This window comes from Callionymus lyra, chromosome 15 (assembly GCF_982586985.1).
Source record: "Callionymus lyra chromosome 15, fCalLyr1.hap1.1, whole genome shotgun sequence".
Taxonomy (NCBI): Eukaryota; Metazoa; Chordata; class Actinopteri; order Syngnathiformes; family Callionymidae; genus Callionymus; species Callionymus lyra.
This window is the reverse complement of record NC_141832.1, coordinates 7,942,506-7,964,612: the sequence shown is the minus strand read 5'-3', so window position 1 is coordinate 7,964,612 and position 22,107 is coordinate 7,942,506. Positions and strand designations below refer to the sequence as shown.

General features: G+C 40.0%; 3 protein-coding genes across 4 annotated transcripts; 1 reads left to right on the top strand and 2 right to left on the bottom strand.

Moving 5' to 3' along the window:
• Positions 1 to 402: 402 nt before the first annotated feature.
• Positions 403 to 2,714, bottom strand: LOC148064752 (uncharacterized). Its single transcript, XM_087808351.1, has 7 exons — positions 2,436 to 2,714; positions 2,130 to 2,375; positions 1,717 to 2,067; positions 1,111 to 1,638; positions 795 to 1,044; positions 624 to 729; positions 403 to 549 (listed from the first exon to the last, which is right to left on the bottom strand). Exons 1-7 carry the CDS (start codon positions 2,551 to 2,553, stop codon positions 460 to 462), a joined length of 1,689 nt encoding a protein of 562 aa, XP_087664477.1. The 5' UTR covers positions 2,554 to 2,714; the 3' UTR covers positions 403 to 459.
• Positions 2,715 to 3,742: 1,028 nt separating this feature from the next.
• LOC148064751 (uncharacterized) lies at positions 3,743 to 7,348 on the top strand. 2 transcript variants are annotated; one of them, XM_087809348.1, is made up of 11 exons: positions 3,743 to 3,816; positions 3,891 to 4,338; positions 4,396 to 4,677; positions 4,747 to 5,002; positions 5,447 to 5,531; positions 5,604 to 6,045; positions 6,106 to 6,361; positions 6,428 to 6,533; positions 6,600 to 6,844; positions 6,916 to 7,074; positions 7,145 to 7,348. In XM_087809348.1, the coding sequence occupies exons 1-11, from the start codon at positions 3,787 to 3,789 to the stop codon at positions 7,275 to 7,277; spliced, it is 2,442 nt and encodes an 813-aa protein (XP_087665474.1). In that variant the 5' UTR covers positions 3,743 to 3,786; the 3' UTR covers positions 7,278 to 7,348. The 2 variants fall into 2 exon arrangements, with proteins under 2 accessions (XP_087665474.1, XP_087665475.1); XM_087809349.1 differs by having other exon boundaries at positions 6,916 to 7,079; positions 7,145 to 7,271.
• A 1,040-nt stretch (positions 7,349 to 8,388) lies between these two features.
• On the bottom strand, positions 8,389 to 20,428 carry tbc1d17 (TBC1 domain family, member 17). The gene is made up of 17 exons (XM_087809423.1): positions 20,319 to 20,428; positions 18,178 to 18,273; positions 18,027 to 18,104; positions 16,956 to 17,067; positions 16,657 to 16,840; positions 16,491 to 16,593; positions 16,241 to 16,426; positions 16,038 to 16,163; positions 14,995 to 15,098; positions 14,838 to 14,932; positions 14,668 to 14,784; positions 14,500 to 14,600; positions 13,031 to 13,130; positions 12,201 to 12,298; positions 12,016 to 12,132; positions 8,974 to 9,060; positions 8,389 to 8,922 (listed from the first exon to the last, which is right to left on the bottom strand). The coding sequence occupies exons 1-17, from the start codon at positions 20,343 to 20,345 to the stop codon at positions 8,752 to 8,754; spliced, it is 1,902 nt and encodes a 633-aa protein (XP_087665549.1). The 5' UTR covers positions 20,346 to 20,428; the 3' UTR covers positions 8,389 to 8,751.
• Between the last annotated feature and the right edge of the window lie 1,679 nt (positions 20,429 to 22,107).

Here is a 22,107-nt window from a genome sequence, read left to right as displayed (position 1 = left end):
GAGACGTCCACCAAACACTGGAGGTCTTGACCGCAGGAGCGGTGGAAAGCCTCCGTGGACAGGCGCACGTTGCAAGAATCGACTTCCTTGGGCGACACTAATGAGGGAGTTTGCTGGTTAGATGGAGGATCTTCAGGAATCTGAGAAAGAGTTTTTCCACACTCGTCTTTTGCATCTGCAAGAAAAAAAAGATTGACTGTTCCTACTCTTTATTATCTGAAACAATCGTCAGTAAGAACCTACTTATATGTGCCACGGCAAGAGAAGGTTCAGGATCTGATACAGGCTCAGCAGTAAAGGATTCTTGAGGGTTCACCGCTCCAGGAGTAGGTGAATCAACGCTGAGTTCTGAGACTGATTCTTTGGAACCGCAGTAACATTATTATTATTATTTCTCTCGAATTGGGATACATCAACAGTTCCTGGAAGTCCTTCTGGCGGATGAACTTGTTGGTTGTTTTAGAAAGCTGGAGCAGCACAGAGAGACACATCCTCTCCACCGCAGGGTCCATCGCTGGTCCCAGGTGGAGGCAGAGCGAGGTTGTCCACCTGGACAAGAGCTCATAATGGTTAGAGAGTCTTCAGGTTGACCTAATTACCTCAAGTACGACGGGACCTCGCACCTCGTCGACAAGGACTTTACAGATGTCTTTTAGCTCCGACTGCAGGAGATGGGAATTGTGTTGTGCCAACATTTGAATGCTCTTCAGTCCCATCAGTCTCTCGTTCCTGAGTGGGGAGAAAAGAAGTCGATGACAACTGCTTGAACGAGAAGCGAGTGTGACGTGTATTACCAGCTGTTAGAGCCGAGCTGATGGTACAGGACAGACATGCATTCAGGAGGGGTCATGACAGGGGGGGCATCGTTGGCACATGAGCCACTGGCAACTTTTGGGAATCGTAGGTTCCTCCCGAAATGAGGCCCTCTTCTTGGGGGGGCATTTGAAGACGGAGGCGTCGGTGCAAACCTGGCTACTATAGTCGGAGGAATGTGAGCTAGTAGCTGCCACTCTTGGTCTTCATCTTCAGCCACTCCTCCTGTAACTATTCAAATGTCAGTTATTGTATCATCTGCCGATCGTCAACATTGTACTTCAAAGTTTGGCAAACCTGTGGCATCAGGGGTTGAAGAGTCTCGTAATAAGACATCTGTTGAATTTGGAGATGTTCTTGTGGATGATGGAGCCGTTTGGAGTGATGGAGTGATTTCAGGGGAGGTCAGAGGGGATATGGGGGAGAACAAAGCTGAGGTGGGGGGAGACGGAGCTCCTCTGGGGGGGGAAGCACCTCCAGGGGAAGGAGGAGCTGAAACTGGAGAAGGTGATGCTTGTATGAGGGATGATGGATAAGACTTTGAGGATGACACGGTTGCTTTCTCAGAGGATAAGACACTTTGCGTTCTTGATGCTTCCTGAAGACAATCGGGAGATGTATGCAGAGGAACCTTTGGAGAATTTTGGGCAACTGGAGAAAATGTAGATACTCTGGGAAGATCAGAGTAAACCTCAGATGATGGGAGCCTCAGAGATGAGGACATTTCTATTGAAGTCTCTGGTTTCTTGTTGGTTGGCGGTTGAGGGACAGAATGAGCAAATGATTTTTCTTTAGGAATTCCAAATTCACCATCATCTTTCCTTTCTGAAAGATAATGTGGACAATGTTTTTTTTTGAAGCCATCACGAAGAAAAGTAATTTACTTAATCAACAGAAGCTCACTTGACTTGGTAAATGTTCCCAAAAGATTTTTCGAAGTCAAGCTCGAAGCACCGTCTTTCTTGCCCTCAACGGAAGGCTTGATCTCGGAGGACAGCGTGTCCGTCGAGGGCGGAGACGGTGACGAGTCCAAATCAGAAAATGAAGATGTCGATTGAAATAAAGACAGCCGAGAGCGTCTTGAAAGAGATGATCCTCCTCTCGCAATGTAAAATGTGGCCATGTTCCTCAACCCGCCGGCCGGTGAGGGATTAGAAGTGCTTTTCGTTTTATTCTTCTGAGCAACCAGGCATCGAGAGGGACCAGGATCAACACGGTGTGTTGTGGGTTCAACTTCACCTGCCTCACTTTCTCCTGAAAAAGAGTCAAAGAAATGTTTTTCAAGTCCACAAGCTGAATAATTAACAAGAACTTACTGTGGCTCTGAGGTCTAGAAAGACTACTGATGGATTGAGTCACTCGAGGGATCCTTGTTGGCCTTTGTTTCGGTGTCAGACATTCGCTTGAGGTCACGGATACTTTCCTAGAATACAAAGTGGTCGACCCGCGAGGTGATGCTGGAACAGAGCGGGTGTGGTACGTATTCTCTTTGGAGGCTCTCAGAGCATCTGAGATGTTGAATTGTTCATCCAGACTTTGAGTCACTCTGATTTCATTCGACCCTGTAAAAGTGAAGCTAGCTTAGCCTATGCTAACTTGACATTTGTCTTATTGTTTCTTACTTGTTATAAACGGTATTCGAGACTGTCCCCTTGCAGAAGGTGCTGCTGGCGGAAAATCTGCTTTGACCTTCTTAGATTCACTCGTCTTCCTGGATCTCGGAGGAGAAAACGTTGCCATCAATGCGTTTGTTGCTGGACGAACACCGGAGCTCTCGGGCGGTGGCGAGCCCGACTGCCCAAGGGATAAGGATTCAACCTTTTTCTTATCTTGTGCTTCTGAGAAGACGAAAAATCATGTTAATATCACCTGAACTTCACTACAATGAGGCACCCGTCACCTACTTAAGTTCACTGGGATTCCAGAAGGTCTCCTCACTAACAGAGGCCCTTTAGAAGAAGATACCTCTGTAGATCTAGACAGAAGAGGAGGCTCTGCTGTCGGGGAGGATGTTTTCAGATAAAAGGGAAGTTCCCCAAGGGAAGACGTGACTGCTACCTCAGAGGATGGTAAGAGCGTCAAGGATTTGAAGTGACTGGAGTGCAAGAACTCATTGGGGCACGCCTGCCGGCTGAACGGCTTCATCTTCGTGCGCCTGTTCACCGACATCATGTACAGGGAATTCCTTTCACAAACTGTCCTTGGTTTTTTTAAGCGTTCTGAGCAGCGCAGCGCCAGTCTCGGTTGACCTCTGACTTGGGCGTCGTGGTGCGACGACAACACCTGATGCAAAGTGTTCTGACTTTGCTGCAAGTGTCGTTGATCTACTTTTTCCAGTCCTAATCAATTAAAGGTGTGATTCCTTCCAGCCTTTGAACATCATAGTGACGTGATGTGTTCACGTGATGAAACACAGGCCATTCCTTATACTCTAGTATTCTAGTACTCTAGTATTCTAGTACTCTAGTACTGCTTGCCGGACAATATCCGAGCACCTAGGGCTTCCTAAGTTCTCTGTTAATCTTGGAAAATGTCTTGTATTCAAATAAATCGACACAGAGTTTTTTCTAGGGTCTATGAACTAGTTAAAATTAACCAGATCTGACCCCAAAAGGATCGGACGAGTCTTAGTCATGGACAGTGATAAAGTAGGTGAAGAAGATATGTTGACAAATCTATTAAGAGTGTTTTTTTTCGAATCCGTTCCACATTAAAAGCAGAAACATGTCTTTGATAGTGTACGATACAGCCGTGTGGCTTTGATGCTGACGTTGAACGACAATGGTTCAAGGAAGGGAAAGAAGTTTGGCTATGATGGGCGACTGAGACGCAACAAAGCTTGACTGATAGATAATGTGTTGTCAAGGGCCTTGAAAGCTCAGACCTAGGGGTTGCCAGTCTGGTTAGATACCTCCCTGATCAGCGCTTGGTCACGGCAAAGGTGTCGGTTATGGTTCAGTGGATGAACTGAACATGGACAGGGGAGATGGTAACAGAGATGAGGTAAGTTAATGAATCCTGTAGGGAAGTACTGAAAAATAATAGAAAGATTTCAGTCTTTTATTCTTATTCAACAGCTCTGGAATGAAACTTGTGGCCTCAACAAGCAGAGAGTCCTGGAACTCTACAGGATTCGAAGGACTGAGCGAGCCTCACACTTGAAGCGTCAGGAAATAGTCTCGAGCGTTCGGAAGACTTATGACGACTTTGTACAGAAGGCCTCCGGGTACCCGAAGCACTGGCGTGTCTCGCCTCGTCCGCCGGGTTCACTGAGCAGGAATTCTCAGATCCTGAACACGAGGCTCCGGGCTCTGAAGAGGCCATCCTCGGATGCCGGCGAGAAACAAAAGGATCCTTGCAGTGAAGTCGCTGAAGAGAAAACCATCTCAGAAAACAGATCTCATCCTCTGGAGACCTTCATGAAAAATGAGTTGACGGCACCGTCAACCATTTGTCTGAAAACTGCCTGCTCATCTCCGACACCTGCTTCCCCAGCGAGGAGTACCCGAGTCCTCTTGAACCTCAGTAAGTTATTTGTTAATGTTTTGACATATGTTGATTTCTAAATGGATTTCCTTGAAGGAAAAGAGGCTGGTGACGCAGACACCAGAAGTTACATAGAACTGCCACTCATCACCTCCCAGTGGCACTTGATGGCTCCCAAAAGTCAGCAGATGATCAGCAAAGGAACCGTCCTGACCTTCAACCAATGGCCTGATGCAAGTCTCAGCAGCGTCGACACTCACACCCCCAGTGAGCTGAGAGCCCTCTCACCACTCACCTCCCGACAAGCATCGACGACGACAACGCCGCGTTCTTCACAGACGACGATCTTGAGTCGCTCGCACATCGTGTTCAACTCCTGTAAGTACTTTGTGATCACAAATATGCGACACGTTTTGAGAACCTTCTCCTTAAAACATGTCAATGCAGGGGGGGTAGAAGAAGGAGAGAGTGAAACGAGACGACTGACAGAATTCCCACTGGTTCCTCACACGCTCCCCAAACCTCCAACTGCTCCCAAAAGGAACCTCCCGAAGATCCTGGCACCAGCGATAGAGGGAAACTTACTTTCCCTCCAAAACCGTCAGGAGTCGGTTTCGGAGTCTGGTGACGACGAGCTGGACAGTTTGGCCGACCCCGCTCAGAGCATTTCCGGGTTTTTCCAGCAGCTTCAGTCGGACAACTGGTATGAAACACATTTTATTTGAATCAACAACCATGTAATATAAAGATGACGACACAATCAAGTAAAACTCATCAGGCCCCCCATGCATCCTCTAGTCGCCCCCCTCTTAGCTCTGGATCTTGCCACACACTTCATTTAAAAGAGGGTTGGGGGTTACATATTACATAGTCATGGGAAACAATCTCTGGATAACCATTAGTTTATTTAGTTTCTTGTTGATTTCAATGGTAGAACTAAGGTTACATTTATTTTTGACAAATAAGAACAATATTATCTAGACATCCTCCATGTTTTAAAAAACAACATAACTGTAGTTGTTAAAGCAATAGCTATGACATAAAGAGTGTTTTTAGGCATTTAAAATATTCTCTTCTGAGACATGACACAGAAGTTACTACTTGAATGCAGTACGCCAATAAAGAAAGCAAACTTGTCTCCATTTAGGACAGAGAAACTTCAGGACCTGTCAAATACGGAAACGTTGGCAAAACAGGATCCGTATCTCCAGGTCTCAGTCCTCGAAGAAGAGGTGACTCCTTTTTAGCTGTTGTATTCTCCAAAAGTCTTGTCAAAGTCAACTGTTCGTTCAATCCAAACATAGGTGGACGAGCAGGATTCCATCGTGGCATGTGAGGCCATCGACACGATCTCCGAGTCCCACGACGACCTGGACAAAACCATGGATCCGGACACCGAGAGCACGGACCTGTCCTCGCTGGTGAAGTTTGCTCAGGACACCCAGAACACGTTTGTTCAACAGCCAGACGAGTCGTATCCCGAGGAGCAGACCTTCCACTTCATGCATGAGAGGTTCACAGGGGAGGACCTGATGGAGCCTGACGACACAGAGGCCGAAACACAGTCCTGCCACAGTCGACCGAACGCAGACGTGCGCTCGAAAACCAGCGCCAGTGAACCAGAGATGGGGGGTCGGTCCACCTCATCTCCAAGGCCAACTCCAACCAGCCCCAAAGGAACCCCACCAAGAACTCATCAGGCGTCCCAGTCTGCACAAAGAACATTTAAAATACCAACAAAGAAAAGTGAGTCAGTGGCGTGTACCGCGGCGTCCGATCGAACTAACTAAAGTTGTGATTTCACAGGAGGTCAAAGGCCAAACAAAGGCGATGACAAGGAACTACCGCTTCAACAACGCACAGCGGCTCCGAAAAGGAACCAAACAAGGAACTCCAGTAGGCCACTTCTTGCTTATGGCGAGGCACCAAAGAAAAGGGGACCACGTCGTGCGAGGAACCGGCAGTTCCAGAAGGGGAGCAGCAGATCTCGTAAGGCGCAGCAGACGACCAGCCCCTCTCAGAACCTCTCCCTCTTCTTCCAGCAGCTGAGCTCAGATGACTGGTGAGAAGACACTCACGGATCCTGCAGTTCCCGAGACAAATGAAGAAAGTTTTGTTTTTGATCCAGGAATAAAAAGCTGCAGGGGTTAAGAGCCATGAAGACGATGGCAAGACGGCATCCTGGCGTCCTGCAGTCGAAGCTGCATCAAGTGTGCTGCATCCTTGGGGAGGAAGTCAGTTTTTGAATTTTGCCAGCCGATGACAAGCACCAACATCACCGAGTGAACTTTCATTTCCAGGTGGGCAAACTGCAATTCCACTGCGCGGTGGCCTGCGAGGCCATAAACGCCATCGCCACGCTGCATCATCACCTGGGGGAGGCCATGGACCGGGAGGCAGAGATGACCGGTCGCACCCTCCTCATGAAGTTAGCGCAGACCAACAACAAGCTCATCCACCTGCAGGTCAACCTCGCTCTGGACGCACTGGTCAAGGGCTGCAGTCCGGCCAAAGTGTTGAGCTCCCTCGCCAGCCCGGGACTCAGGTACCGTCACTGTGTCTTTCAAGTATGATTGCGACGGTTCTGGAAAAAACACATCCGTCCTCCTCCTCCAGCCACTGGTGTGCGTCGGTGCGCATCAGCGCGGCAAAGCACCTGCACCAGCTGGCGGACATCGTCGGCGAGGAGTTCATCTTGACGCCGGAGAACATGATCTCCGAGCGGTATCTCCGAGCCGTCAGTAAAATGGCTATAGATGGCGCCGCTGAAGTCCGGTGGGGTAGACATGTTTCTTTTTGAGTTTTTGGTGGGATTTTATTCAACTGAAAACTTTTTCCCGATCAGAATCCACGGACGGGAGATGCTGCGTCGCCTCGACCCTCCGCGGAAGTGCAAAGACTTGTGGGTCAAGATAGTTTCCCACAAGGACAAGCACCAGTTGGACCAAGTCCTTACAAAGATTTTGTGGAGGCGTTGAGGGGTGTTTTTGAACAGTGGTCGCTCCAATACTGGGGTCACCTCACTGCCGGGTAGCACAGTTAGCCACTAGCTAAGATAGCAAGTTTAGCATTTAGCTAAATTTAGCTTTATTTAAAGAAAACATAAAAACCTCCCCATGTATCATGTGTTACGGGTTGTTATCCACTATTAAACTATAGAAAGGAACAACTTAATCAGATTAAATTGATGGGAGACCTTGGCTCCTGCAAGGGTTTGAGTGGTGTCATCTCCAGTATGTGATGTCAAATAAATAAACAGTGTCTTTGTGATAACCAGAGCTAGCTGGTGTTTTTATAAATTCAAGGTCTAGGTAATTATATTTCCTATAAGGGGCCACATAGCGACTGCTCTGAGGGGCCAACAATTCAAATACAGGAAAGGACGATGAATATAATGGTGAAAATAATACTTTGGTAGTATTTTGAAAGTATTACATAATTGCATTTATTGTTTTAAAGTTTACATGTTTTATTAATTACACGATTTCTTAAAGAACACCTTTAATTTAAGTTGGATAAAACCTTGTAAACGTCTATATATCAACTATATATTTACTTACTATAACTTAAAGACGTTTAATTGCAGCAACAAAATTAACAATGGCTGTGAATAATTGCACGTTAATTGAAAATATTAAAACAAAAAAAAATTACAACGACACTTTAGACTATAAACTATAAAAGAAATATAGCAAAAAAAAGTAAAATATGATTTGAAATAGTTTTTTTTCATTTACTTTATAAAATAATAAATACAGTGCGGTTGAATATTGATAAACTATCTTAAAATACACACACACACGTCACCATATCGATACATAGTATAGTTAGTTAGTTCATGTTGCCATGAGAGGTGAGTCGACCTAGAGTTAGTTTGGTTGAACCACAGAGATGAAGAATCTTCACAGGGTTACCTGGTTAGCGAAGGACGTGAGGAGCACCGTCGTCTGTGAGAGCCTCGGAGCAGAGCGTCCATCATTCAGGCTTCATCGCACCTGAGAAGAGATTTCCAGAGAAACAAGTGAGTAATAAACGTATAAACCCCGAGAACGAGACGAGGTCCAGATGAAAAAAAACCCAGAAACGTAGTCGGAGGTGAAACAGTTTATTTGGTTGAAAATGTTACAACAACAATAAAATAGAAACCTCACGAGCATGCGAGAAAACAACTATTGCATAGGTCAGTGGCTGCTGACTCTTCCTATTTCCCTCTTCGGATGCGGCGGCAGGGCGGCGGGAAATAAAAGGGTAAAGTGACTGACAGTGGAAAAGTAGAAAACAAGCAGCATGAGAAAGAAAACACACAACATAGAATGTCACTGTAACGTAGTCCTTCCGATAAGACGCCCCCTGCCTGCGCACAACAGTACTGTAAAATTTGATCGTTAACACAATATAGAGCTTCTTCGTATAAATGCGTTTTTCCTTCATTTTCCTGGGAACTCCGCAGAATTAAGGGCCGGTGAGAGCGGGTCGGGGCGGGAGGGGGGGCGGCGCCGAGGCCCCTGCCTCGGAGCCGTTGAGCAAGCGCTCGGCGTCGTCCGAGTCCGGGCTCTCGGAGGAGTCGGAGGAGCTGGCGGGGGCCCAGAGGCCGAGGACCTCCTGCACCTTCAGAGGGAGCTCCTGAGGAGCAGACGTGTGAGACGAGAGCGCCACAGGTGTGTGTGGTCGTACCTTGCACTGCACCAGCTGCAGGTAGATGGACTCGGCGCCGCACAGGATCTGCTGCAGGTCCAACTTCATCGTCAGTTCGTTGATGTGCTGCAGAGACGGTACATATCACACGAGCACAGAGACGCACAACAAGTGTCCATGGAGTCACACAATTATGGTCTGTAGAGTACAACTCACTAGCATCAAAACTGATAGAGTGGACTCATCAGTTGCACAAACACACACTCATTAATATACATGTGAACACACTCCTTAATAAACTTATAAACACACAAACACACTCCTTATTATACATGAAAACACACAAACACACTCCTTTATATACATGTAAACACACACTCCTTAATATACTTATAAACACAAACACACTCTCTTTAATATACATGTAAACACACACTCCTTAATATACTTATAAACACAAACACACTCTCTTTAATATACATGTAAACACACTCCTTAATAAACTTATAAACACACAAACACTCTCTTTAATATACATGTAAACACACACTCCTTAATAAACTTATAAACACACAAACACTCTCTTTAATATACATGTAAACACACACTCCTTAAAATACTTATAAACACAAACACACTCTCTTTAATATACATGTAAACACACTCCTTAATAAACTTATAAACACACAAACACTCTCTTTAATATACATGTAAACACACACTCCTTAAAATACTTATAAACACAAACACACTCTCTTTAATATACATGTAAACACACACTCCTTAATATACTTATAAACACACACTCCTTAATATACATGTAAACGCACACTCCTTAATATAATTATAAACACAAACACACTCTTTAATATACATATAAACACACACTCCTTAATATACTTATAAACACAAACACACTCTCTTTAATATACATGGAAACACACACTCCTTAATATACTTATAAACACAAACACACTCTCTTTAATATACATGTAAACACACACTCCTTAATATACTTATAAACACAAACACACTCTTTAATATACATGTAAACACACACTCCTTAATATACTTATAAACACAAACACACTCTCTTTAATATACATGGAAACACACACTCCTTAATATACTTATAAACACAAACACACTCTCTTTAATATACATGTAAACACACACTCCTTAATATACTTATAAACACAAACACACTCTTTAATATACATGTAAACACACACTCCTTAATATACTTATAAACACAAACACACTCTTTAATATACATGTAAACACACACTCCTTAAAATACTTATAAACACAAACACACTCTCTTTAATATACATGTAAACACACTCCTTAATAAACTTATAAACACAAACACACTCTCTTTAATATACATGTAAACACACACTCCTTAATATACTTATAAACACACACTCCTTAATATACATGTAAACGCACACTCCTTAATATAATTATAAACACAAACACACTCTTTAATATACATATAAACACACACTCCTTAATATACTTATAAACACAAACACACTCTCTTTAATATACATGGAAACACACACTCCTTAATATACTTATAAACACAAACACACTCTCCTTAATATACATGTAAACGCACACTCCTTAATATAATTATAAACACAAACACACTCTTTAATATACATATAAACACACACTCCTTAATATACTTATAAACACAAACACACTCTCTTTAATATACATGGAAACACACACTCCTTAATATACTTATAAACACAAACACACTCTCTTTAATATACATGTAAACACACACTCCTTAATATACTTATAAACACAAACACACTCTTTAATATACATGTAAACACACACTCCTTAATATACTTATAAACACAAACACACTCTTTAATATACATGTAAACACACACTCCTTAAAATACTTATAAACACAAACACACTCTCTTTAATATACATGTAAACACACTCCTTAATAAACTTATAAACACACAAACACTCTCTTTAATATACATGTAAACACACACTCCTTAAAATACTTATAAACACAAACACACTCTCTTTAATATACATGTAAACACACACTCCTTAATATACTTATAAACACACACTCCTTAATATACATGTAAACGCACACTCCTTAATATAATTATAAACACAAACACACTCTTTAATATACATATAAACACACACTCCTTAATATACTTATAAACACAAACACACTCTCTTTAATATACATGGAAACACACACTCCTTAATATACTTATAAACACAAACACACACTCCTTAATATACATTTAAACACACACTCCTTTATATACTTATAAACACAAACACACTCTCTTTAATATACATGTAAACACACACTCCTTAATATACTTATAAACACAAACACACTCTTTAATATACATGTAAACACACACTCCTTAATATACTTATAAACACAAACACACTCTTTAATATACATGTAAACACACACTCCTTAATATACCTACAAACCAAACACACACTTCTTAATATACTTATAAAAACACAAACACCCACTCCCAAATATACATTTAAAAACCAAACAAAAACACACTCCTTATTTCAGATATAAACACAAAAACACACTCCTGAATATACACACAAACCACAATCCTTAATAAACATGTAAACACACCTAAATATACATATAAAATCACAAACACACACTCCTCAATATAAACACAAACACACAATCCTTAATATACACACAAACACTTACCCCTCAATATACAAACAAACACTAACTCCTCAATATACAAACAAACACTCCTCAATATACACACAAACACTTACCCCTCAATATACACACAAACACTAACTCCTCAATATACAAACAAACACTCCTCAATATACACACAAACACTTACCCCTCAATATACACACAAACACTAACTCCTCAATATACAAACAAACACTCCTCAATATACACACAAACACTTACCCCTCAATATACACACAAACACTCACTCCTCAATATACAAACAAACACTAACTCCTCAATATACAAACAAACACTCCTCAATATACACACAAACAAATACACACACACACACACACCTTCAGGATGGTGTTGAAGTCGTGGTCCGACCCGATCAGCTCTCCTCTCTGAGACTGCAGGATGGAGCAGGCGATCAACAGGTGGAAGTTCTCACACGGGAGACGAGTCCACATGACCTGAGGAGTCACAGTCAAATCATGGTTCCTTCAGAAGATGAACGTGTGACAGCTGTCACTCAACTCACCTCCCACAGGATGAGGATGTCCTCAAAGGAGAACTCTCTCTTGAACCAGATCAGCAGCCATCGGAAGCAGAAGCAGAGCGAGCCGCTGTCCTGGGAGTCTGGAGGGAGAGAGTTAGTGACGTTTCATCTTCATCATCGTCATCATCGTCATCATCATCTTCATCATCTTCTTCATCTTCATCATCTTCATCATCCTCTTCATCATCATCATCCTCTTCATCATCATCATTATCTTCATCATCATCATCATTATCTTCTTCATCATCATCATCATCATCTTCTTCATCATCTTCATCTTCATCATCATCGTCATCTTCATCATCGTCATCATCATCATCTTCTTCATCATCTTCATCTTCATCATCTTCATCATCCTCTTCATCATCATCATTATCTCCATCATCATCATCATCTTCATCGTCATCATCATCATCATTATCTTCATCATCATCATTATCTTAATCATCATCATCATCATCATTATCTTCATCATCATCATCATTATTATCTTCATCATCATCATCATCATCATCGTCATCTTCATCATCATCGTCATCATCATCTTCATCTTCATCATCGTCATCATCATCATCATCTTCATCATCTTCATCCTTATTATCATCTTCATCTTCATCAACTTCATCATCATCATCTTCATCATCGTCATCATCTTCATCATCATCATCTTCATCATCTTCTTCATCGTCATCATCGTCATCATCATCTTCATCATCTTCATCGTCATCATCGTCATCATCATCATCATCTTCATCCTTATTATCATCTTCATCTTCATCATCATCATCATCATCATCTAAACTGGTTCTTACCCAGGAAGTCGCAGAGTTCTGGGTCCAGAGCTCTGAGCAGGACACTGAGCTGCAGCAGCTGCTGCTTCATGGCCTCCTGAGACTCTTCAAAGTTGTGATGCTGCAGAGACACCGAGAGTCAACACACACTTGTGTTACGCGGCGAGATAGCGCCCCACAGTGGCCAATGTTGGTACTGACTTTCATTTGTTTTTTTATTTTATTTTATAGAATATACGCCTTTAAACGCATCATTTCAACTTCAACAAGCGGAGGTTAATATACGGAAGTATCTCATCACAATATTAATTGGTTGATTTCAACATTTAACAATTGCATTTTAATTTATTTATTTATTTGAACGGTTGAAGTTTTAGACGCACTATTTTACCAACATTTATATATCGTACACAACATAACCGTCTTTTTAATTAAGTAGAATTAAAATATCAAACTATTTATTTAAGAAGAAATAATTATTTTGGAAAATGTTTTTTTAATTTAAATGATTTAAAATTAATCATTTTTAATATAGAAACTATTGTATTCAATAAAAACAAATTCAACCTTTCAATATAAAATATATTGTATTCAATTATTATAATAATATTATTATTATATTATAATAAATTATTATTATTATATAATATATATATATTCAATGCCTAAAAAACAACAACATGAATTGAGAAAAAAAGAATCAAATTTTCACATTTTAAATGCTTAAAAAAACTCAAAATTTGAATTTAAAAAATTCAACCATTTAATATAAAACATATTGTATTCAATTATTATAATAATTGTATTATATTATATTATATTATTATTATAATATAATATATATATATTCAATGCCTAAAAAACAACATGAATTGAAAAAAAAAATAAAATTTTCACATTTTAAATGCTTAAAAAAACTCAAAATTTGAATAAAAAGAAATTCAACCATTTAATATAAAACATATTGTATTCAATTATTATATTATATTATATTATTATTGTAATATAATATATATATATTCAATGCCTAAAAAACAACAACATGAATTGAAAAAAAAAAATCAAATTTTCACATTTTAAATGCTTAAAAAAACTCAAAATTTGAATAAAAAAAAATTCAACCATTTAATATAAAACATATTGTATTCAATTATTATAAAAAATATATGTATATATTGAATGCTTAAAAAAAAACAAATAAAAAAATAAAACTTTCAATTTTCAAATGTAAAAAACCCCACAACATTAAAAAAAAAAGGAAAGTTTCTGAAATTTGAATTTAAATAATATATAATATATATATTAATATATATATATATATTCAATGCTTAAAAACAACAACACAAATTTAAATTAAAAACATATATACATCAGATTTTCAAATTCTAAATGTTAAAAAACCACAGCATTTAATAAAAGGTAAAGTTTCAATATTTAAGATAAATCAATCAATAGTATGACATCACAGACATGATGACATCATCACTCACCACTCGCTCCATGAAGCCCTTCAAGCACCAGAAAGATTCCACTTCGTTCTGCGTGACGAACAGCAGCGGCGCCAGCAGGTCGCTCATGCCCTGCACGTAACCTGGACGCACACGCGTGTCAGACACACTCACGGCGACCTTCTCGAGGGTCAAGGTCAACAATCTCACCGAGGTCGAAGTTGTACATGCAGTACGTCATCAGCACGTCGTGCAGCAGCGTCAGGCCCGGGTTGTCGTTGCCGGAGAAGAAGGTGTTGTGTCGGTCCGTCCGGTTCACGTCTCGCTCTGCGAACATGTGTCAGCACGTGGGTCACGCGTGTGTTTAACGTGTCACCGACCGATCAGGTTCCTGTATCCTCGCAGGAGCGTGTTCCTCATCTCCTGCTCCTCGCTCACCGACTTCCACTGGACCTTCATCCTGAAGTACTCGTCCCTGCAGACGCACAAGGGTCACCATGATGGTTCTGAAGGACTCACGGGGTGAACCGGTCTCACGTCTTGACCCGCAGGATGTCCTCGCGCTCCCGACTGGTGCTGCTCCAGGGGTAGAACCCCAGCAGGAACTTCCAGGCTTCCTTCCTGAGCGACGGTTGGATTCCCTGAGTGCACAGTTATTTAGAGACTAGTGGACGATCGTGGAATTACATCATCAGGATGTTGATGGAGGATTTAACTTTTCTGTTGTTATTGATTTAATTCAATCATTTCTATATTGAAAGGTTTTTCGTTTTAAAAACATATGATTTACACAGTGTTTCATAGTCTAATTATTATAATATAAAATTAATAATTAAAATGCAGCATTTTTAAGTCAATATAGAATTTCCTCTTGAAATTATACATATATTCTTTAATTTAAATAAAAAACATGTTTTTAAAGATACAAAACCACGACAAATATTTTAAATGAAAAATGTAAAGACTAATTAATTAAGTTTAAATCATTTAAAAGGCTATGAATTAAATATATTGAATCTAGAACATTCATTTTTGAATCATTTCAATTGAAAATTGAATGTGTGAAAAATTATGGAATTCATTTTGAAAATATTCGATTAATTGAATTAAATGATTCAAAAAATGTTATTAACTAAATTCATCCATTGAATATTTTGATATACTTCCATATGAGAGACCTTCAGAAATATACATAGTACTTACATACTTTTAAAAGGCCACGAATATAAAAATTAAGAAAATATATTTTTCTATTTTTGGATGACATATATATATATATGTATTTCCTTTTTTGGAAATATATCAAACTCTACGTGTTATTAATTCATGTTGACAATATTGTGCAATCATTTCATATAGAAGTTAAAATACTACGAAAATGAAAAAAAATGATGAATTATTTTAATTAGATAATTAAACTCCATTTGTTAAATGAATTGATTTAAAAATATATATTCAATAAAAACGAATTAAACCTTTCAATATATCAATTATTGATTCAAATCATTAAAAAAAAACAACAACAACATTAAGAAATTCAACCACTTCTATCCTGAGGGACCTGGACGAACCAGCCTTACCCCTCTGAACACCAGCTCCTTGATCCTCTCCGGGTCGGTCACGCGACCCTCCGCGTCCAGGAACTCCTGCCACTGATCCAGTGGAGACCCCCGGCTCACGTCCGGCCTCGGCCCGAGCTCCACCCCCTTGAACCGGAAGAGAGAGAACGTGGTCACGACTCTAGGAGGTCAGTGAAGGCATCACCACGGGGTTGGGTTCTTACGCAGGTGATGAGTTCGAAGCCCGGCTCCTCCTCGGACTGCGGGGGCAGGCTGGGGTCCCGCGGGGCGCGCCTGCGCTGGTGCATGGGGTGGTTGGGCGAGTCGGGGGGCCGGAGGGCCGCCCTGAAGAAGTTGGTGACCTTGGAGAACCCTCCGAAGGTGGTGGCGTACGGGTCGTGGATCAGCCTCTGTTCAGGGGAGACTCAGGTCTTCATCTGATCAGAGAACATTACGAGCGAAGGATGTTTTTACGGTGACGAAGTCGGAGCCGCTTTCGTCCATAAGGTTCATCTTGTCGAAGGCGTGGGCGGAGTCGAGAGGATACGCCAGGTAGAGCCGCCCGTCCACGGGTGACCTGTCGATAAAGTTATAATTAATAATCGAAAGAAAAGGCTTCCTGGCCGTGGGGGAGACTCACTGGTCCAGGGTGATGTACATGTGCAGCGCCCGCAGGAGGTCGCTGGTTCCTCCCCGGTGGAAGTGCAGCGGAGGCAGAGGGTCACCGCCGCGACTGGTCATCACCAGGAAGTTCCGACCCAGAGAGAAGCGAGCCTTGCGTAGGGAGTAGAGCTCGGACAGCGGCAGAGAGAACGACCACTGGCCTGAGGAGGGGGAGGAGGAGGAGGAGGAGGAGGAGGAGGAGGAGGAGGAGGAGGAGGAGGACACGTGTCAATCACTCTCGTAGATGCACGTCTGACACGCGTCAATCATGCTTACCGGTGTGTTTCAGTGGCACGTGTTCCCGATCCTTCTTCACGGTGCTGATCACGGCCCAGTCGGGTTCGTATCCCGGGTCGAACTTTGTGTCTTCCTCGCCTCCTTCTCCATCCTGATCCATGAAGAAGAAGTGGTCAGAAAATAAATGTATAATGTGACAGTTGTGAGGGGCCACATTATATAATGTGACTGTTGTGAGGGGCCACATTATATAATGTGACTGTTGTGAGGGGCCGCATTATATAATGCGACTGTTGAGAGGGGCCACATTATATAATGTGACTGTTGTGAGGGGCCACATTATAAAATGTGACTGTTGTGAGGGGCCACATTATATAATGCGACTGTTGTGAGGGGCCACATTATAAAATGTGACTGTTGTGAGGGGCCACATTATATAATGTGACTGTTGTGAGGGGCCACATTATATAATGCGACTGTTGTGAGGGGCCACATTATAAAATGTGACTGTTGTGAGGGGCCACATTATATAATGTGACTGTTGTGAGGGGCCACATTATATAATGTGACTGTTGTGAGGGGCCACATTATAAAATGTGACTGTTGTGAGGGGCCACATTATATAATGTGACTGTTGTGAGGGGCCACATTATATAATGCGACTGTTGTGAGGGGCCACATTATATAATGTGACTGTTGTGAGGGGCCACATTATATAATGTGACTGTTGTGAGGGGCCACATTATATAATGTGACTGTTGTGAGGGGCCACATTATATAATGTGACTGTTGTGAGGGGCCACATTATATAATGTGACTGTTGTGAGGGGCCACATTATATAATGTGACTGTTGTGAGGGGGCCGCATTATATAATGTGACTGTTGTGAGGGGCCACATTATATAATGTGACTGTTGTGAGGGGCCACATTATATAATGTGACTGTTGTGAGGGGCCGTTATCGAATAAATAAAGTCTATCTAGCGTCAGCTAGTTGTATATAGATTTAATTAAATACTAAATAAGTTGTAACCTTTTCTAAATGTTCTACGCCGGTTAGATCTACTCTATAAGGGCCACATTAATACGGTTCTCTGAAGGGTCTCTTACCTTCTTCGAGTACAGGACAGCTGGTGCACCGCTCCCCACGTCCTCCAGGGGGCACCACTCCAGCGCAGGTACTCCAGCCTAAGACAAACGTCGTGCTCAATAAACAACAGCTTTTGTTTTGATCGCTGGCGATTATTTCTTATCTTCTCACCCGCTCCACGACCCGGATGAAGCCCGGGATGCTGGTGTCCTGGTTGCTCCTCTTGGCGTTGGTGTGCAGATACACCCCCTCCTTCTCGAAGATCAGCTGTGGACCAACAATGAAGACATTTATCGAGAACATTTGATCCGTATGTGCGCACGTAACAATGTTAGATATTTAAGATCATTTGAGTTATTTTGTGTTTATTTTATTTTGTGATTTTTATTTTTTTTATTCTGTTATATTTATTTTATTTGTTGTTATTGTTCCTTTTTAATTCATGATCGATTCAGATTGATTTGTACAGTATGTCTAATGCAGACCTGGGCAAAGTGCGGCCCGGGGGCCATATGCGGCCCTTTGACTATATTTATGTGGCCCTCGTAATGTCAAAGTATGATCATGTATAAATGGTTCTAATGCATTGAAAAGTGTATTTTGTATTTATTATTCATTTAATAATAATATATATATATTTTTAAGTTAGTTGAAGAAATCTTTGGAAAAAAAACTCATATGTACAAGAACAAAATTGCAGCTTATTTAGCTTAATAAATGTCACGGCCTAACTACGAATGTCCTTTTATTTAGGGATTTTATCGTCTTTCTTTTTGATTGACGGCCCTTAACAACATTCACATAATTTAATGTGGCCCTTGAATAATTATAATTGCCCACCCCTGGTCTAATGTGTACTTTTAAACATATTAACACTGTGGGAAAATGTTGGAAGAATAAATGTATATCAATCGAATCAAATCTATAAAACAATTGTCAAATAACTTTTACTCATCAACCCTGTAAGCCATGTTAGCCATTTCAGTAAAAGTTATTGAAATTCAAAATATTGATAATAAAGTATTCATTTTCAGGTAGTATTGATAACCTCAAAAAAAAAAGGTTAATTGTTATTGTTTATTTCATTTATTTGTTTGCTCTAAACCTGAAACACGTTCATCATAGTTGCACTTCCTTTTTAGCAAAACCGTTAATTCTATATGTGGTTCTGGTCATTGTTGTGTTTTTCTAGTAAATAAATATAGATTTATATCAAATTTTTGGGACTTTTTTTTAATTATAATCAGATTAAAGTAGTTAATCTGAATTGAAACTTCCACAATAGAGGATTAAGAATGAACCGTTTCTTTGTCAAACCAGTTTGACGTTGAAGGTTCTGGTGTGAGTAAGTAAGTAAGTAAGTAAGTAAGTAAGTAAGTCATTTTTATTTGTATAGCGCTTTTCCAGACCAGGGTCACAAAGCGCTTAAACAATCAAATGTTATTATTGTATTTAACTTTTATTTAACCCAAGATACCATAATGAGATCCGCACATCTATTGTCGAGCGAGTACAGGCCAAGAGGTCATTTACACACGACCCGGTACATTTGATACACTTGTAAAATACTAGAACAAAGTACAGGCGAATAAGAAAATATATTGTTACCATTGACAAGTTGATAATTCCAGGTTTTTTTTTTCGAAGAATGACGTTAAACTCAAAGTTACTGTCACTACTATACACTTTTATAATACAACATTTACTGCCTTGGATCTTGTTTTGTTTTTTTATTTAGCTTATTTCGTAGTTTTATTCTGTACTGACAACACAAAAAAACACCATGTTTTGTTTACAACATAATAAAAGCTTCTGATCCTGATTAAAAACAAGTGAAGGGTTTCATTAAAACCTGTTTCGTGTGTTGCTCTGTGTATTGACCACGAACAGTGAAGGTGAAAAACTACATTAGTCACGAAGAGAAAGAAGTGATTCATATGTCAGGCAGAAAAAAACACAAGACGCTCATAATAAACGACAAAACTAGGTCACATGACCTGAACAAGTCTGACGATGACGAAGGACGTCGTTCATTTTTCACTACGACACACTTACCGATCCGTCTTGAACAGTTTTTTAAACATTGTTTTGACTCTATCAGTTCAGACACATCAACATTTGTCTCTGTCGACTCAAAATAATCCAGCTGTTGCGATGACGTCAGTGAAAATGACGGATGCTAACAGAAGCTAACACTTGCTAACGCTCGCTCACGTCAGCACCGCTGCTCGGCGAGAGACAAAAGAGCAAAAATACCCCTAAATGACGTTCGAGAGGTGGTTAAGGTGGTGTTTTGAGTGTCGGGAAAATACCTTATAATCCTCATTGTTTTGCTGCATTCTTCCGCTGATGTGAAGCTCTCCGTCTGTATCCCAAAACAAATGTTACGTCACACTTCCTGTTTGATGACGCTGACGTCACGGGAGGGGGCGGGGCGATCCAATGCTATCAAAATTAATTGCTCATATAATTTTTATAAAATATTTTAATATATTAACCCCGGCTCGATTGATTGTCGTGTTGACAAATTAATATCTATTAAAATAATATTTTTTATCACATTTTTACAGTTTGAAATGTCGTTTTTAATCGAATTAATGAGTCGAAAATAATGTGAATAATTTATTATAATTATTTAAAATGCGTACAGAGCCTATCCCAGCTAGTTCGGGCAAGAGGCAGGGGACACCCTGAACAGATACATTTTCTAAATGAATAATTTCCAGAATACCGTACCCCCACTGGCTAACGCATGCTCCGTCAATATAATCTCCATGATGGCCTGAGTCTCATTTCTCGTCTAAAAGATAAATCGGCGTCTTTAAAACATGTAGGTCCGTCACCGGCTCATGGTCATGGCTTTTAAAAATGTCTCTGACTTTGACGTATCTTTGACTTTAATACAAAGAGCTGAACAAAAAGGCCAAATGTAGGCCAAGAGAGTCACATGACACGGTGGAGAGAGACGTCGACTCTTTACTCTCCCGAGGCACTAGAATCAATAGAATCAAAGATCACTTCTGTCCATTCTGGGAGATAAAAAATAGCATGTTGTGCTACTTTCCAGTCAGGTCAGGAAGAAGAAGACAAGACGACCTTTTGCTGACCTTTTAAAGAAAAAACATATTTTCTTAAAGGTTCAGGCCAGACTTTTCCATCCTCTTCTGAGGGACCAAAGATGTTCCTGGATCGACTTACATCGCCAACAAGTATTTGTTAATGAATTCAACCATTTTTGTTTTTAAATCCCTATTAATATTCTCTTTTTATTGTGATCCACGCTCTTTTGTAAATGTACAAAATACAATTTAGTGCCGCTAACTCTCCTAGCCACCAGCTAAGCTAGCAAGTACAGCATTTATTTTATAAAATTGATTTTGTGCCGCATTTTAGCTGAAAAACAAACTTAATTGTTACACTTTCTATCTAATGTAACCACTATTTTAAATACCACTAATAAAACAGAAATAACATGAGTAGTTGTGAGTCTGCTTGAGACCTTGGCTCTTGCAAGGGTTTGTGTTCTGTCGATTCAAGTAATTCAAATAATATAATAAACATTAAAATGATATTTGTGTAATCATCAAGTATCTAAGATGCTTTACTTGAATGTTTCATAGGTTCGAAAAGAGAGAATAAATAAAATAAAATTCAAATTGTAGATACTTTCTCATTTTACTTGTGTTTAAATAGTTTGTTAAATTATTGTTTAAATCATGTTGTACATTATAAAAACAGGAATTTCAAATCAAGAAACCTGAAAATAAATATTATCATGTGGCACAAGTAAATAAATACAAAATCCTGTAAGAATAAATACAAAAAACTTTAAAATAAATAAATAATTGTGTGACATAAATAAATAAATACAAAACTCTGTTACAATAAATTTAATAAAAAAAACAATTTATAATATATAAATAATCATGTGGCAAAAATAAATAAATACAAAACCCTGTTACAATAAATAAATAAAAAACTTTAAATAATCATGTTGCAAAAATAAATACATACAAAACCCTGTTACAATAAATAAAATAAAAATGGCAAAAATAAATAAATATAAAACCCTGTTACAATAAATAAAATAAAAAACTTACG